The following is a 15,743-nucleotide window of genomic DNA, read 5'->3' on the forward strand; positions in this document are numbered from 1 at the left end:
AAATACTGGGGGCCATATTACAGTGTGGGGGAAATACTAGGGGGCATATTACAGTGTGGTGGAAATACTGGGGGCCATATTACAGTGTGAGGGAAATACTGGGGCCATATTTCATTCTGGGGGGAATACTGGAGAGTGGAGACCATGTTACAATATGGGGGAAATAATGGGAGCCATGTTACAGTGTGGGAAAATACTGAGAGCCTTCATAGATTTTGAGTAAGGCTACTAAGGGCCATCATATAATGGGAGATACTGGGGGCCATGATACAGTGGGAGGGGGCTACTGTGGAGCTCATCATGCTGTGTATAGGCAGTATAGGAAGCTGTGTATCTATCTATGTGGTTGCTGTAGGGGGCATCATGATGTGTAGAGGGGAACTAAATATGTGGGGATTCAGGAGACATTAAATGTTAAATGGGCACTTAAGCATTATTGTTATAGGGGCACTCAGTGCATTGTGAAATAAGCACACTGAGGCCATTATTACTTTCTAGGGGAAAAATGTGGACACTGTTTTCTAGGGCACTTGCACACGGTATTTAATATTTTTATTAATGGGGAAATTTTACCATCTAGAGGGCACAAAGGAGGCATTTTACACAGTGGTGGTCATTATGTGTGGTACTAAGAGGATCAGTAATAGGAACACATACAGCAGCAGCAGCTCAATATTGAGGTATCCGCAGGATGAGGAGCATGTGCAGGTTTCGGTTAGATAGGGACTGTGCTGGAAATGTGAGAAGTAGAGATGTGCGAATAGTAACTATTCTTGTTCGGATAATGCTTACCGTACACCGAGTACTATTCCAGTATTTGTCACGGCAAAAAAAAAGCTCAGATTCCCCATTGACTTGCATTAGGTTCGTTATTCCCAATGAATACCGGAATAGCACTTTGGGATTTGACAAATAATCCGAACATGAATAGTTACTATTCGCTCATCACTAGTGAGAAGTCAAATGTGTCTATTTTATAATCTGCAGAGTCGTGGCTGGAAGAAGTTGTCATGTCGGTCTGGGCCTTATGGAAAAGATGGTATAAGTGAAGAACTCCATCAGAAAGAACGTCAGCTGTACGTCACTATCTAAAATTACTATAATCTCTTACATGTTCTGCAGGACTGGTATCTACCACTGTATGGTCACCGTATAGCGGTAATATCAGTGTCAACCTGTATAGTGATTTTCAGTAATAGCCTGGTCAACTGCTGAGGATTCCCCATTCCCATGATTAAATATACTATGGTACAGGTATGATTAAAGTGTTATTTTCTATACTTTCTACTCAGACAGCTTATCTAAAAACATGCTGGTGAAGCTATTGATTTGCTTATTGATGGTTTTCTTGAACATATGACAAGTTTCCTTTCAAATGCTATGTCTAGAGCATGCAGATTTTGGAAAATGGGTATGGATCTAAATAATACAAACTGGGTGATGTGCATACCCATTACAGTGTATATGGGGGTCTGTAAATGGGCACAAGGAATCTGTACAGAATTTTTTAATGTAGGTGTAAAGGTAGATGACGTTTGGCTTAGGGATACAAAAGCTAGTGACAGTCATTTGTGTGGATTTCAAGTATATTCTGTAATGTACAGTTACACAAGCAAGAAATCAATAAATCACAGATATTGTAGCATGTAAAGGCATCCTTATGTCATAACCCTACTTATAGCATATTTACTAAATCAATGGTTCTCCACTAATATTGCAGTCCATTTTCAATACTCTGAAAAAATTAATATGTTTGGAAAAATGTTTAATTCAGGGCAAAAAGAGGGACCAGAAGGAAGAGGAAGAGTCATGGGGAATTCTGCAGAGACCACTTGAGCAATTGGACCTGTATCAACGCTTTCTAGGAGACATGATGCAAGAGTGTGACCATGATGCTGAACAAGAACGACAGTCTCTACATGCTGCTCGAGATCTTGTTGGTTCCCTGGTACTCCATGGAAAGAATCTATTAGCGGCTGAAGCCATTCGTGGATTTGAGGTAACAACTTGGGACATCTGTGACGTTGTTCAGCTGAACACAAGGTTGTATTTTTCACAGGTATCCTACAGGAAAAGACTTCTCTCCTTAATAGTCAACCCTGTATTATAGTTGGTGTAGTAGTAATTCATAGTGCAAATATAGATGGCTTCAAAAACAACATATTGGTTCTAAATTTAGTTTAAATGTATATTTCCAAGGAAAAAGGGTTTTGTGCTGGTTTTAGTAATCAGAGGGGATTATTTTGCGAAACGTGTGCCTGTAGATTGCAAAAATATAAATTTGTACTGGTTTATCAGTTAGATATGAAATGACTCTTTTTGAGTTGTAATGAGAACACAAGAAAAATATTGGCCACAGAAACAAAGGCATGATGACAAATGTCACTTCTATGTACAATGATCCTACCTTAAAGGGGTTGTTCAGGCTTATCACAGATGTCTGTAGTCATCCTATGGGGCACTTTGCACGCTGCGACATCGCAGGCCGATGCTGCGAGGCCGAGCGCGATAGTGCCCGCCCCCGTCGCAACTGCGATATTCTTGTGATAGCTGCCGTAGCGAACATTATCGCTACGGCAGCTTCACATGGACTCACCTGTCCTGCGACCGTCGCTCTGGCCGGCGACCCGCCTCCTTATTAAGGGGGCGGGTCGTGCTGCGTCACTGCGACGTCACACGGCAAGCGGCCAATAGGAGCGGAGGGGCGGAGATGAGCAGGATGTAAACATCCCGCCCACCTCCTTCCTTTCGCATATCCTACGGAAGCCGCAGTGACGCCGGTAGGAGATGTTCCTCGCTCCTGCGGCTTCACACACAGCGATGTGTGCTGCCGCAGGAGCGAGGAACAACATCGGACCGTCGCGTCAGCGTAATCATGGATTACGCCGATGCTGCACCGATGATACGATTACGACGCTTTTGCGCTCGTTAATCGTATCATCGAGCCTTTACACACTACGATGTCGCATGCGATGCCGGAAGTACGTCATTTTCAATTTGACCCCACCGACATCGCACCTGCGATGTCGTAGTGTGCAAAGCCCGCCTATCTGTTTGCAGACTTGTGAATCTACACATCGCATGCAAGACACACAAGAAGTCCTAGCCGGCCACTAGCAGCAAAATTTCTTTTCCTGGTGGTCATGCTTGCTGTTCTTCCAGGGGTGCTAAGCTTATTTGGGTCTTTTTTAACCCACAACACCTTTACAGATCCTCCCTCTTTTTGTCGCCATATCTGGTAGTCAACACTGACTATTTGTGCTACAGCCAGCTGCAAAAATCGAGCTTCCATTTTTTCATGGTCTAGGCCGCAACTTGCCACTTAGTTTTTGGGAGTCAGCAAGGTATGGATGTTAATTGGGTACCCTCTGATCGGTGGTAAGATATTTTCTAGCAATATCTTCCTCATGAGGACTTGTTTCTGGATTCATTTAGCCACTCTCTATGATACAGTTGCTGTAGCAACACTAGTAAATACATTAACTACCAAATCATTTATTGGGTGATATAGCATACAACTAGTGGTTTGCACCTTCTATTTATCTGGTGTCATCTCCATTCTTTCTGACACTTAGAACATGTACCATGGCAGCCTAGCAGTTATGTCTACACCAACCTGCTCTTCATGCTTCAATATGCAGAGCGGAACAGCATTATCTTAGGTTATGCAGTCATTGCTTTCACCCAGTATTATTATTATTTATTATTATAGCACCATTTATTCCATGGCACTTTACAAGTAAAAAGGGTATACATAAAAACAAGCACAACAATCATGAACATTACAAAAACAGACTGGTACAGGAGGAGAGAGGACCCAGTAGACATCTTATTTTAAGGGAATGTGTCATGATTTCTATTTTTGTATTAGTAATTACTAATTATAAAATTAGCTTTTAATACAACTTTAAATGCATTGTTTTAACATTTATTTCCTTATTTTAGGGGCTGGTGAGGGTTGCCATTTTTATTTGCTGGTGTGTAAGTGGCTGAGCACAACACTTACCGCAAATAGCGGTAGCCGCAGGATTAAAGCCTCAATCAGATGTCCCTGAATTACAATCATGAATGAGGTTTTGCACTAACTGAGCAGAGCCATGTGTCTAATGTCATCATGTATGACAAGTCAGGATCAGATACATAGCTCAGCTATCATGTGTGATGCAGTCTGCTGAGCTGTGTATCTAATACTATCATTTGTGATAGTCTGCTAAACCATGTATCTAAGTCTGTCACACATTTTAGGATTAGATACATGCCTAGCAGACTGTATCATAAATGATGTTAGATTCTCGGCTAAGCCGAGAATCTATCACACATACGGTAATAGGATTAGATACACAGATTGTGTCTCACGTGAAAGAATAGATACATAGCAGAGTAGACTATCGTGTGATAGAGTGTATGTATCCATGTATCTAATCCTGTCATATGAGATACAGTGTGTGCTTTTCGATGACACTGTCTGCAGTGTGATCCTAAGGCCTAAGACACACGGCGAGAAAAACAGTGCGAGTGGAGTGCGATAAAACATCGCATTCCACTCGGACCAATTCTAGCCTGTGTGTCAGCACACATGAGCGATTATTTTCTCAGCCCTAAGCAGACCGAGAAAATAATCGCAGCATGCTGTGGGTGCAATGAGAGACTCTTTCTCTCGCACGCATTTAAGTGTATGGGGCGAGAGAAAAATCGCATTGCACTCGCATTACACCGGTGTAAGTGCAGAGCGAGAATGGCAATAGCCGGCTACGGGGGAGAGAGGGAGAGAAATACCTCCCTCCCCTCCTCAGTACCGGCCCACCCCTCCTCAGAGCCGGCCCGCCACCCGCAGCTGAGGCCCGCTCGCACAGTCGGACCTCAGTCGCAGGGATACTAGCATGACACTCAGCTCTGCTGTACTGCCAGCGTGACCTGAGTGTGATGTGAGGATCTCACTAGTACCCTGTGTGGCTCCGGCCTTAAAAACATTCTCCCTTATCTTTTTGTGAACACTAAGAAGCGTAGGAGTGACATCAGACACAAGCGAGCTGATACTGGCCACATTTCCTGTAGTCATATTGCGAGCTACCATAGCAGTAGCTTCTCATGACAAATATCAGCATCAGCTCCCCCTATTGTTTAAAAGTTGAACAAATCAATGTTTTAAATTATTTTTCAAATTTTATACTGTGAAAAAAATCCTAAAACATTAATGCTTCACTTGGTTTTTTTTTTATGACATTCCCATTAACAGGTGGAGTAATTTAGATAACCTTATTGCTATATCTTACACAACTACACAGTTATGGACTGCTGAGAAACTGTATGTTGTACCAAAACTCCTACATAGATTGTGTGTCTGCCCACCAAGGCAAAATCAGTATTTTTGCGCCCTAAGGCAGTATTTGCATAGAATCTGTATGGCTGCCCACCACATCAACATACATTCTGTATTTTATGCTGACCACTGCAATATCGGCCTAAGAATCCATATGACGAATAACCTTACCAGGTTATGATATGTTCGGATCACCAGAACACATCCTCATCAATGCAATATCTGCATTGAAACTGTACATTCTACCCACCAGGGCTTCATCCGCTTAAGCTCTCTCTGTTTTGTCTACTGCTGTGGATCTCATAGAGCAGAACAGTGATGTATTGGCTAAGGTCTTGCTTGAAAATGCAACAGTTCGGATATAGATTTCACCACAAACTGCATATATATGGAATATCTATATTTCTATGCAGATGGTCCCTTTTCTATGGCCATGACCTCACAGTTCGCAACACCCTATCATGGGAGTACACTTTTGCATTCCCTCAATAGTTGAGGACCAGTTTTGAATTTTGAAGTTGACCCTTCAAATCATACTGTTATTGGGACGTTTATCTGGCAAAGTCTCTTTTCTAAAGGCCCATTTACACACAGCGACATCGCTAGCGATGTCGCTGCCGATCGCACCTGCCCCCGTCGTTTGTGCGTCACGGGCAAATCGCTGCCGGTGGCGCACAATATCGTTAGTCCCCGTCACACATACTTAACTGCCTAGCAACATCGCTGTGGCCAGCGAACTGCCTCATTTCTCAGGGGGCGGTTCGTGCGACGTCACATGGCAGGCGGCCAATAGAAGTGGAGGAGCGGAGAGCAGCCGAAGGAAAGACATGCCCACCTCGTTGCCGGAGGACGCAGGTACGGTGTTGTTCGTCGTTCCTGGGGTGTCACATGTAGCGATGTGTGCTGCCTCAGGAACGACGAACAACCTGCGCCCACAACGAGCAACGATATTATGAAAATCAATGACGTGTCGACGATTAAGTGAGTATTTTTGATCGTTAACACTCGCTCGTAGGTGTTACGACGTCGCTAACAAGGCCGGATGGGCGTCACGAATTCCGTGACCCCAACGACATCTCGTTAGCAATGTTGTTGCGTGTAAATGGACCTTTAAGGTGATAACTATTGATGAACGAGCACTACCATGCTCAAGTGCTCATTACTCGTAACAAGCAGTTGGATGCTCGGAAGCGTGCAATCCGAGTATAATGGAAGTCAATGGAGGACTTGAGCATTTTTCCTGGAAATATTTTGGAAAAATGCTTGAGTCCCCCATTAACTTCCATTATACTCAGGTACTCGAGTCACGCTCATCTGAGCATCCAACTGCTTGTTAGTACTTCCGAGCACTGAAACATGGAAGTGCTTGCTCATCACTATTAGGGTTATGAGTGACACTTTGCAATTGCAAGGTCCTGTATCCTTTTGGTTTTCTCCCTGCTGAGACCATTATTCTGTGATGATGTCTCATCATTCCCAATCAAGATAATTATAATCATTGGCAAATCTGACTTGGGAGAAACATGTTGGGCTTGGCCAAATCGACATGACAGCTTCATTGACACACCATGCTCAGAGTAAAAGGTTACTGTATGATCGTTCAAAGGTCACCATGAATAAGACCTTTATAAGTTCTGCTTAATACCTCCTTGGCGTCTCTATTGCTCGGCAGATTTCTACAAAGAAAAAATCTATAATAAAAACAATGAGCAAATACCCCACAGTAAGTAAATAACAGTAATATTGCATGTAAATGACACTGGGAACTTACTTGATACTATTTTGATCAAAATATCTATCTCACTGCAACAACGTGTATACAGTCAGGATGGTCCTATTTTTACTATTTGAACAGGCCTCAATAGATGGGTGGCAGAGCAGGAACCTGTCCTGACTGCTTTGCACCTGTCTGTGGAAAGCTATATAGTCAGATGCACAGCCCGAAAAGGGGGGCTGTGTCCCTGTGTGTACAGAGTACAAGACACTAAAGCAAAACTGAACAAAAAAAAAATGGCTGGCACGCCTGTTGGTATTACTGGATGCACATTCACCCTATGGCCATTAACAGACAAAACCTAGGATAAAAACAAATGAGCAAATACCCTGTAAGTAAGTAAATACCATACAATATGTACATTTCTACATAGAGCTGATCCTGTTATTTTGATCCCACAAGAAAGAGTGGCCCTGAAGTTCCCCTTTTTCTGAGCATCCATTCAGCTTCATCCTTTAGTCACAATTCTCACGGGGGCCTCCTTAGGCCCATGTTATACATGCATGTGGGATAACTCTACTACCGTAGTAGAGTGTCTCTTAGGTAACCAGTGAATCACTGGCGGACACAGACAGAAAAGGGCCCTTGTGCAAAAACAATATATGGTCCCTTTTCAGCCTAGAGTTCATCAAAATGTACAATTTCACCTGCTTTGGAGTTAGAAATGGGCCCCCTTACCTGTTTTGCCCCTGTGCGGTTGCACCAATTATGTCTCCACCCCTACAGTAATTGGTCTTTATGTTTAGGACATCTGACTACATCTTCATTGCTTGTATAACAGGTTTGCTCCACAAGATAGAATTTTTTTTATATTCCTTAGGCCATGTAGCCATCTTCATTCTAAATTGGCCATAAAACATTCTGTCCTTACGTGCTGGTGTCTATAAGTGACATCTGTTACTGCCTCTCAATGGTGACAAATTTGCTGATTCTCGTGCAGAATGTGGTCCTTGGTGATTCCCTTTCATCTCTCTGTTCTTTCATAGGACCTTAATCTTCTTGCTGAATCTTTGTCTTTTTTTATGGTGTTTGTCTGGAACAGGATTATTTAGCTGTAGTTTTTAGCCATCTCTTCCAAGGTTTTGTCCTTCTTTTCTTCTGTCTAGTTCATCTCAACTTTAGTGCATGAACCATCGCATATTGGGGTCTATTATCATAGAGTATAGAGCCTGCTTAACGTCTGTCTCCATTCTGATACAGCGCTACTCCTTGGAATGGAGCTTGTTCTGTAAAGTCTGTACTGAGGTTATCAAATCCTATTCCTTGATCTTTCACTGTATACATTACATCCTACAATGCCTTTGTAGATGAGCTTTGTTCATGCTTTTATTTTTCCCACCCCTTGAGACTGATTTTGAACGTCACACTGTCTCTGTGTCCTCCTATGGCACAGAAAAGTAAAATGTATTTTTTTTTTCAGTTTAAAATCCTTTTCTCGTCGCATTCATTGGAGGACCCAACACCCATCCAATTTGTCTTAGGGTGGTATTGTTTTCAGTAGATCTTGGATGCTATGTGAATCTTTTTGTGATAAGCATTTAAGTATTCCTTTGCTTCTAGTGCTCAGTGCTTGCAGAAGGATGGAGAAAACGCTCACTACCGTACGTAGCGACTGCCTCGTAGTGGCATCTGCTATGACAATTTGTTTCCCTCAATGGACATGGCGAGAAAAGGATTTTTCAGTAACAATAAAACCATATATTAGAAAGTACCAGCATCGTTTCTGTGAGTCACTCTGCTCCTTTCCCCTCTTCATAGACTTTAATAGGCAGCTATAAACTGATGCTTCAGGGTGCTGGCAGTCCATTGTATTTTATCCAAGATGAAGATTAGCTGTTTTGTAGCATGGATGATGTGCTCAGGAGCTAGGGAGTGGGGAAGATGTGGCTTATAAATGGAGAACAAAGGCGATTTCTTCATAAGATATTTTTCTTATATTCAGTTGTGATTTACGCAATAAAAGAAGCCTAATCCAGCTAACTCAATAGCTACCAAAGCTTTATTCAAAATATGTTAAACTCGAAAAAGTCAATAACAGCATCCATTTACGCGTTTCAAGCACGTTTTAATGCTATTAGTTAGATAGCAAAGTTTGTTGACACGACAGTGACCGTATACATGAAAGAGTGCAGTTGACTAATCTGTAAAACAACATCCACTTTCTTGTCAATTTTTTTTATTTTAATAAGAGTGGAGAAACAAGTTGCATTAACATTGTGCAATTGTGTGACATCTTTTAATGACATGTGAGAAGAGTGATGTGAGCTGAATAGGTAAGTGACTTGTCAGATCGCTTGTCCCAAACTGCTACTATAGAGGTATGGGTGCAGATTTCTTTGGTATTATGTGCCTTTAATACCATTTCTGTCTCTGTCGTTTAAAAATATATTTTTCTTCCCTATCTTGGCATCTGCAAATGAGGGAGGACTAGTCCAGCGAGGTGTCTCTTCCCCCCAGATTACCCTTACCCTAGAAATCTTCCGCATGCGTGTAACGTGCCGGCGGCTCTACCATAACGGGGATCGTATAGAGGATGTCAATCACACCAAAAGTCTAAGTAAGGCACAAACTAGACCATATTAGAAAAAATAAATTTGCACCCTGACCTTTTAATAGTAGTGGTGTGAGACAGTCAGGGGACCTGACAGGTTCCCTCTAGGGTATAGTGGTCACCTTTATTCTTTCTTGTGGGAACCTAAACCCGCTCACTACTCTTTCATCTATTTAATTAATTATCATCCCTAGTACCTGAAGATATATCAGAGAACAGTTCACTTTTATGTATTTGCTAGATTATATTAGGTATCCTAATGGCTATATTTGGTCCTATGTTTATATATAGGTGGATGAGAAGGAACACGGACGCCTTCTGCTTAAGGATGTATTTACTGTGTTATCTGGAAGAAAGAAGTCCGTACGACATGTCTTCCTATTCCAAAAGCTTCTGCTTCTCAGTAAACTGAAGACTGCAGAGGGCGGTCTGGAGACATATGGGTTTAAACAAGCTTTTAAGGTAAGAGATGAAGCAAAATAACATGCACTGCTAAAAAGCGTTGTTACACCAACTTCCGCAGTCACACAAAGCTGCCCCACAGTAACGATGTACTGTACTTTGACCAATGTAGAGTTGTGTTGGCAGTGACATCTACAGAACTTGATAACCCATGCGCAATATATTAGACAGTGTTACAGCACAGAAAAGTTGGAGGTCTGGTCCTGTACAATTTTAAATTGTTCCCCTTACTTTTTTTAAAGCGTGCTTATCACCAAAAATTATCCCTGTCATATGTGAACACTTCTTGGTCCCTCTCACCCTCCTAATCAGTGAGACCTTGCAAGTTATCATGGGATCTCACTGGTTAGTGAGGAGAGAGAAGTGTTTCCATATGTGCGGCTCCCAGGGATAGCTTCTTATGAAGAAATAATATAGACCCAGGAGCAGCATACTTACAGTCTCTTTACCTGCACATGCACATTAGAAGCATGCGTGGTGCAGAGGGATCAGTGTGAAGCAAAGCCATCGACAAGATGGTAACGCACGTCCATTGAAAAACTGGTACAAAAATCAAAGATTTTTAGGTAGACACTGATGTATAGAGCAATACATAAGTATCTAAAATAAGTAACCACACCCATATAATTATATTTTTTTATGTTTTCATAAAACTAGATTTTTTTTTTAGACAGATCCTCTTTAAGGACTATTTTTAGTCATGGAATAGTAGTAGAAAGGCTTTACTAATGTTTTAGGAGCATAAAAACGGGCAAGCATAAGATTGTGAGCAACTTTAGAAAGGGCCAAATTGTGATGGCTAGATGACTGGGTTAGGCTATGTTAACACAGGGCATTTCTGGTCAGGGTTTGCAGCGTTTTTTAGCTGTGGATTTGTTTTATGTAATTCCATGCTAATAAAACGCTGCTTTATACAGTTCCAGCAAAGTCTGAGATTTCTGAAATCTCATGCACACACACACAAACACGTCCGGATTTTTTCCTGACTGTTTTAACAAATACCTGCATTATGGGACAGGTTTTCAAAGAATGAACATGTCAATTATTGCAGCGTTATTGCACCCACAGAGAGCAATAAGGAAGTACCAATACCGCTGTAAAACGTGACCCATAAAGTATTCATCCGGTTTTCATCAGGTTTTGGTGGCAAAACCTGATGAAAAGTAGGATGTGACCTAGCAGGACAAGCGAGACACAGAACTCGTAATCGCCCGACACGGGAGTCAGCTTAACTCCTGACCTCACAGCCCGCACACGCTGCGATGGATGCAGGTTAACTGCAGTCACTGCCCGCTGCCAATCACGTGTGACCATGTGCAGGCTGTGTGGTCAGGAGTTCAGCTGAGTTCAGATCACCTGACTCCAGTGCCGGCCAATTACTGTTCTGTGTTCCGCTACATTCATCGCAGCATGTGTGGGCTGTGAGGTCAGGAGTTCAGCTGAGTTCAGATCAGCTGGCTCCAGTGTCGGCCGATTACTTGTTCGGTGTCCCCCTGCATCCATCACAGCATGTGCAGGCTGTGGAGTCCAGCTGAATTCGGCCGGCACTGGAGTCAGCTGATCTGATTACTTGTTCTGCTGGCTGAGGTCAGGAGTTCAGCTGAGTTTAGATCAGCTGATTCCAGTGCTGGGAGATTACTTCTTCTGTGTCCCGCTGCAGCCATAAAAAAACCTACCAAAACCGCATCAAAAACGCACCAAAAACACCTTAAAATCTGCACCAAAAACATACCAAAACTGCAGAAGACTGCCAAGAGAATTTCTGCCACAAGACCAGGTTTTGGTCAGGAAATAAACGCTGCAAAAACGTCCTGTGTGAACATAGCCTTAAAGCATCTTTTAAATGACTGGTGATAGGGTTGTGGGAATGCAAGACTCCATTTTGCATATTGGGAGCAAAGAATGCTCAACGTGGTCTCATCCCACAGAAGGGCTACTATACCAGAATCTTCTGAAAAAGTTAATGTTTGGCTATGATAGAAAGGTACACGAAACACAAACAAAATAATACAGCAGCACTCTGTATGCGCCACGACGTATGCAAACTTAGAATATATGAAGTTTAAAGTGCATTAATGCTATATAAAATATAATTAGTACAAATGAAGGTTCTTGGCCAATTCTTGAACAGTATTCCCATCAACCGCAGCAAGGTGACCTTTCTTATGATAGGACCCTATACTAGTGTCATGCCTCTGCTGGACTAAAGGGTGCTTTACACACTGCGACATCGCTAGCGATTGCTATCGCGCCAGACATCGCTAGCTCTTGCCCACGTCGCTGTTACGTCATGGCATATATGAACTCAGTTGGGCTGCCAATGATGCTTAGGCTAGTTTCACACTTGCGTTGAACGGCATCCGTTGCATTGCGTTGTGTGACGGATGCAACGGATGCGTTGCATATAATGGCCCAGCGAATGCAACAAATCGTACAAAACAACGGAAAGTTGTTGTTTTTTTTTTTTTTCATTACAGTTTTACCGGCAGCAGACTATTGTGAACGATCAGCTGATCACCTGGCGGCCGAACGCTCAGCTGATCGCTCTCACATGCCGGCTGCCGGGCGTTCAGCTGAGCGCTCTCATATGCCGGCGGCCGGGCGCTGAGCTGAGCGCTCTCACATGCCGGCGGCCGGGCGCTGATCTGAGCGCTCTCACATGCCGGGCGCTCAGCTGAGAGCTCTCACATGCCGGCGGCCGAGCGCTCAGCTGAGAGCTCTCACATGCCTGCGGCCGGGCGCTCAGCTGAACGTTCGGCCACCGAGAAACAAAATAAAGTTTCTGTGATTTAAAAAAAAAAAAATGAGCATGCGCCGTGAAAAATAAAGGTTTCCGCCGCTCAAAAAAAGTTACATGCTGCGTTCCCTCCGCCCGACGCAGCGTCAAAATAACGACGCTGTGTTGTCCAGCGGATGCAACGCTGACACTTGCGTTACAGTGCGTCGCCCATACAAGTATATGGAGAATAATGCAGTGCGTTAACGGACTGCGCTATTCTCCATAGTGACGGACTGCGCTGAATGCAAGTGTGAAAGTACCCTTAATTGGGTGGGAGGAGGGGGTGTTGTTCTGAATTTCCTCATAGTACACTGCCAGGGAGAGAGAGACTGACAATCAGCTGTAAATGTCGTCATACAGACACACACATATAGAGCCTTGTTCGTCTAATGGGCTGACATGTGACATCATTGGCCACTCGACTCCGCAAGACAGCTTAATGAAATATGGTTGCAAAGGCTGTAAGGCGTTATTGCAATCTCTGAGCCCAACTAAAAATATAGATATCAAAAGGGAATTTTTCTTTTCAAGTTAAGAAAAACAATGTAAGAAACCATATAGGCTGCATTCACACACAGCAGTCATTCTGCGGCCTTTAATACTGTGACACTGCTGTCTTTGTACTGTTCTCCTACACAATCATCTAATCTTGCAGGCTGTTTCCCTGAAAGATGAAGTGATGGTGCAGGAAACATTGGAAAGACTGCAGCCGTGTAAGGCTGGTGTGTTTAAAAGCCGCAGTATGATTACTGCATGTGAATGCAGCCATATACTGCTTATCAGACTGTAATCAGTTTATTATATATATATATTTATTTAGGAAAAGTAATAGTGATGAACTGTTTACGTGTCTTCTCATTTAGACGGCTGACATGGGTGTTACAGAAAATGCTACAGAGGGAGACACAAGAATTGAGCTTTGGTTTCGCCGTCAAAAGTCTCGTGAGACATTACTTCTCCAAGCAGAGACTTCAAACGTGAAAGAGACATGGACTAATGAGATCACAAAACTCTTATGGGATCAAGGAGGACTGAGCAAAGGTATGTGTGAATTTAATGCTGTGCCTCATTCAGTGAAACCTTCTAAGGCACAATAGTCAACCTCAAAGCCTGCAGGCTAAATCCTGCTCAGAATGTCATTTTGTGTCCGGATGCAGAAGGGCTGGCTCTCCACTTCCCCTGTCTGCCAAAGTGGAGAGCCAGTCCTTCTGCATCCACCGCCTGTGAGTTGCTGAACAGAGCAGTGTAGAAGTACAAGTTGGACCTCAGACTCTAAGATGGCACTTGCTTCCTGTGCCTATGCCACCTCCTCTTCTAGTCATCACCAGCACAGTGGGTGCCATCTTGAATTCTGAGTTCTGGGGCACTCTTCCACACCGCTCTGTTCAGCAAGTCACAGGTTGTGCTACAGCTCTGAGCCCTATGAAGACATAGAAAATCAACAAAGCCAAACACACCACTGGCACCAAATGGGAAGCAAACCCCCATTTGCCCCCAGGAAGAACACAAAGCAGATGGGGAAAACTGTCTAAACATCTCTGACTGCTATGAAGGACAGTCTTCCATTTCCCCCAGAAAAAAGTGCTATGATAAGGTGGATACCACCTGCGACTGAGATAACATAAGCCAGGCATCATAGGATGGGGCTTAGGGGTACTTCTCACATACTGAGATCGCTGCTGAGTCACAGGTTTTGTGACGTACCAGTGACCTCATCAGCAATCTCACTGTGTGTGACACTAAGCAGCGACCTGGCCTCTGCTGTGAAATCGCTGATCATTACACACTGTTCTGGTTAATTTTTTGCTCGTTGGTCTCCCGCTGTGCAACACATATCATGTAGCGAAGCACTAACAATCCCTGGCTGGCAGGTCGGATCGCTGGTGGAATCGTTGGTGCGTCGCTACGTGTGACCCCAGCCATAGTCAGGAAATAAGTGTATTTGTCAGTCAAGGCTAAGAAAGGGCTTGCAAGAGTAAAGAATATGAGGTTCCACTGAAAGTAGAAGCCTATTAAAGTAGGACAGGTGAAAAGAGATACCAGATACCAATGGCACCAGAAAATAAGACTTCTGTGAACCTCTTTCAATATCTGTATCTTTGGTAAAGGACAAAACAAAAAAGGTTCTGACTAACTAATGAAAAGGTCTAAGAACGTGTAAAGGGGGTGTTACACGCAACGATATCGCTAGCGATATGCGGTCGGGGTCACGGAATTCGTGACGCACATCCGGCGTCATTAGCGACGTCGTTGCGTGTGACACCTATGAGCGAGTGTTAACGATCAAAATTACTCACCTGATCGTTGACACGTCGTTCATTTCCCAATTATCGTTGCTTGTGCAGGACGCAGGTTGTTCGTCGTTCCTGAGGCAGCATACATCGCTACGTGCGACACTCTGGGATCGACGAACAACAACGTACCTGCGTCCTGCCGGCAACGAGGTGGGAGTGTCGTTAAATCGGCTGGTCTCTGCCCCTCCGCTTCTATTGGCGGGCTGCTGTGTGATGTCGCTGTGACGGCGAACAAACCTCCCCCTTAAAAAAAAAAGAGGTTGTTCGCCTCCCATAGCGACGTTGCTAGGAACGTAAGTTGGTGTGACAGGTACTAGCGATTTTGTCTGCCACGGGCAGCGATTTGCCTGTGACGCACAAACGACGGGGGCGGGTGCTTTCACGAGCTTTCACGTGTAAATCAGCCTTAATTCTTCAGCGTCTCTCAACTGCAGAGTAATATGAGCAACTTGAGTGGAACAGTTAACCATATTCCTTGATTAGAGAAATGGTCCATGCTAGGGTGAAATCAGAGTTGCATTTGAGTAAATTTACCTAGCAATAAAGCTAAGTAGAGAAGTCTG

At 43.6% G+C, this 15,743-nt stretch overlaps 1 protein-coding gene across 2 annotated transcripts in view; it reads left to right on the forward strand.

Moving 5' to 3' along the window:
• ARHGEF40 (Rho guanine nucleotide exchange factor 40) overlaps positions 1–15,743 on the forward strand; it is a 224,019-nt gene that overhangs the window by 168,509 nt on the left and 39,767 nt on the right. For both annotated transcript variants that reach the window (XM_075319935.1, XM_075319934.1), the window contains exons 16-18: positions 1,775–1,999; positions 9,937–10,107; positions 13,750–13,927. In XM_075319935.1, coding sequence (XP_075176050.1) covers positions 1,775–1,999; positions 9,937–10,107; positions 13,750–13,927 — 574 coding nt within the window. The remainder of the gene's footprint in view (positions 1–1,774; positions 2,000–9,936; positions 10,108–13,749; positions 13,928–15,743) is intronic.

The sequence above is a fragment of the Anomaloglossus baeobatrachus genome, chromosome 1, assembly GCF_048569485.1.
Source record: "Anomaloglossus baeobatrachus isolate aAnoBae1 chromosome 1, aAnoBae1.hap1, whole genome shotgun sequence".
In the NCBI taxonomy this organism is placed as follows: Eukaryota; Metazoa; Chordata; class Amphibia; order Anura; family Aromobatidae; genus Anomaloglossus; species Anomaloglossus baeobatrachus.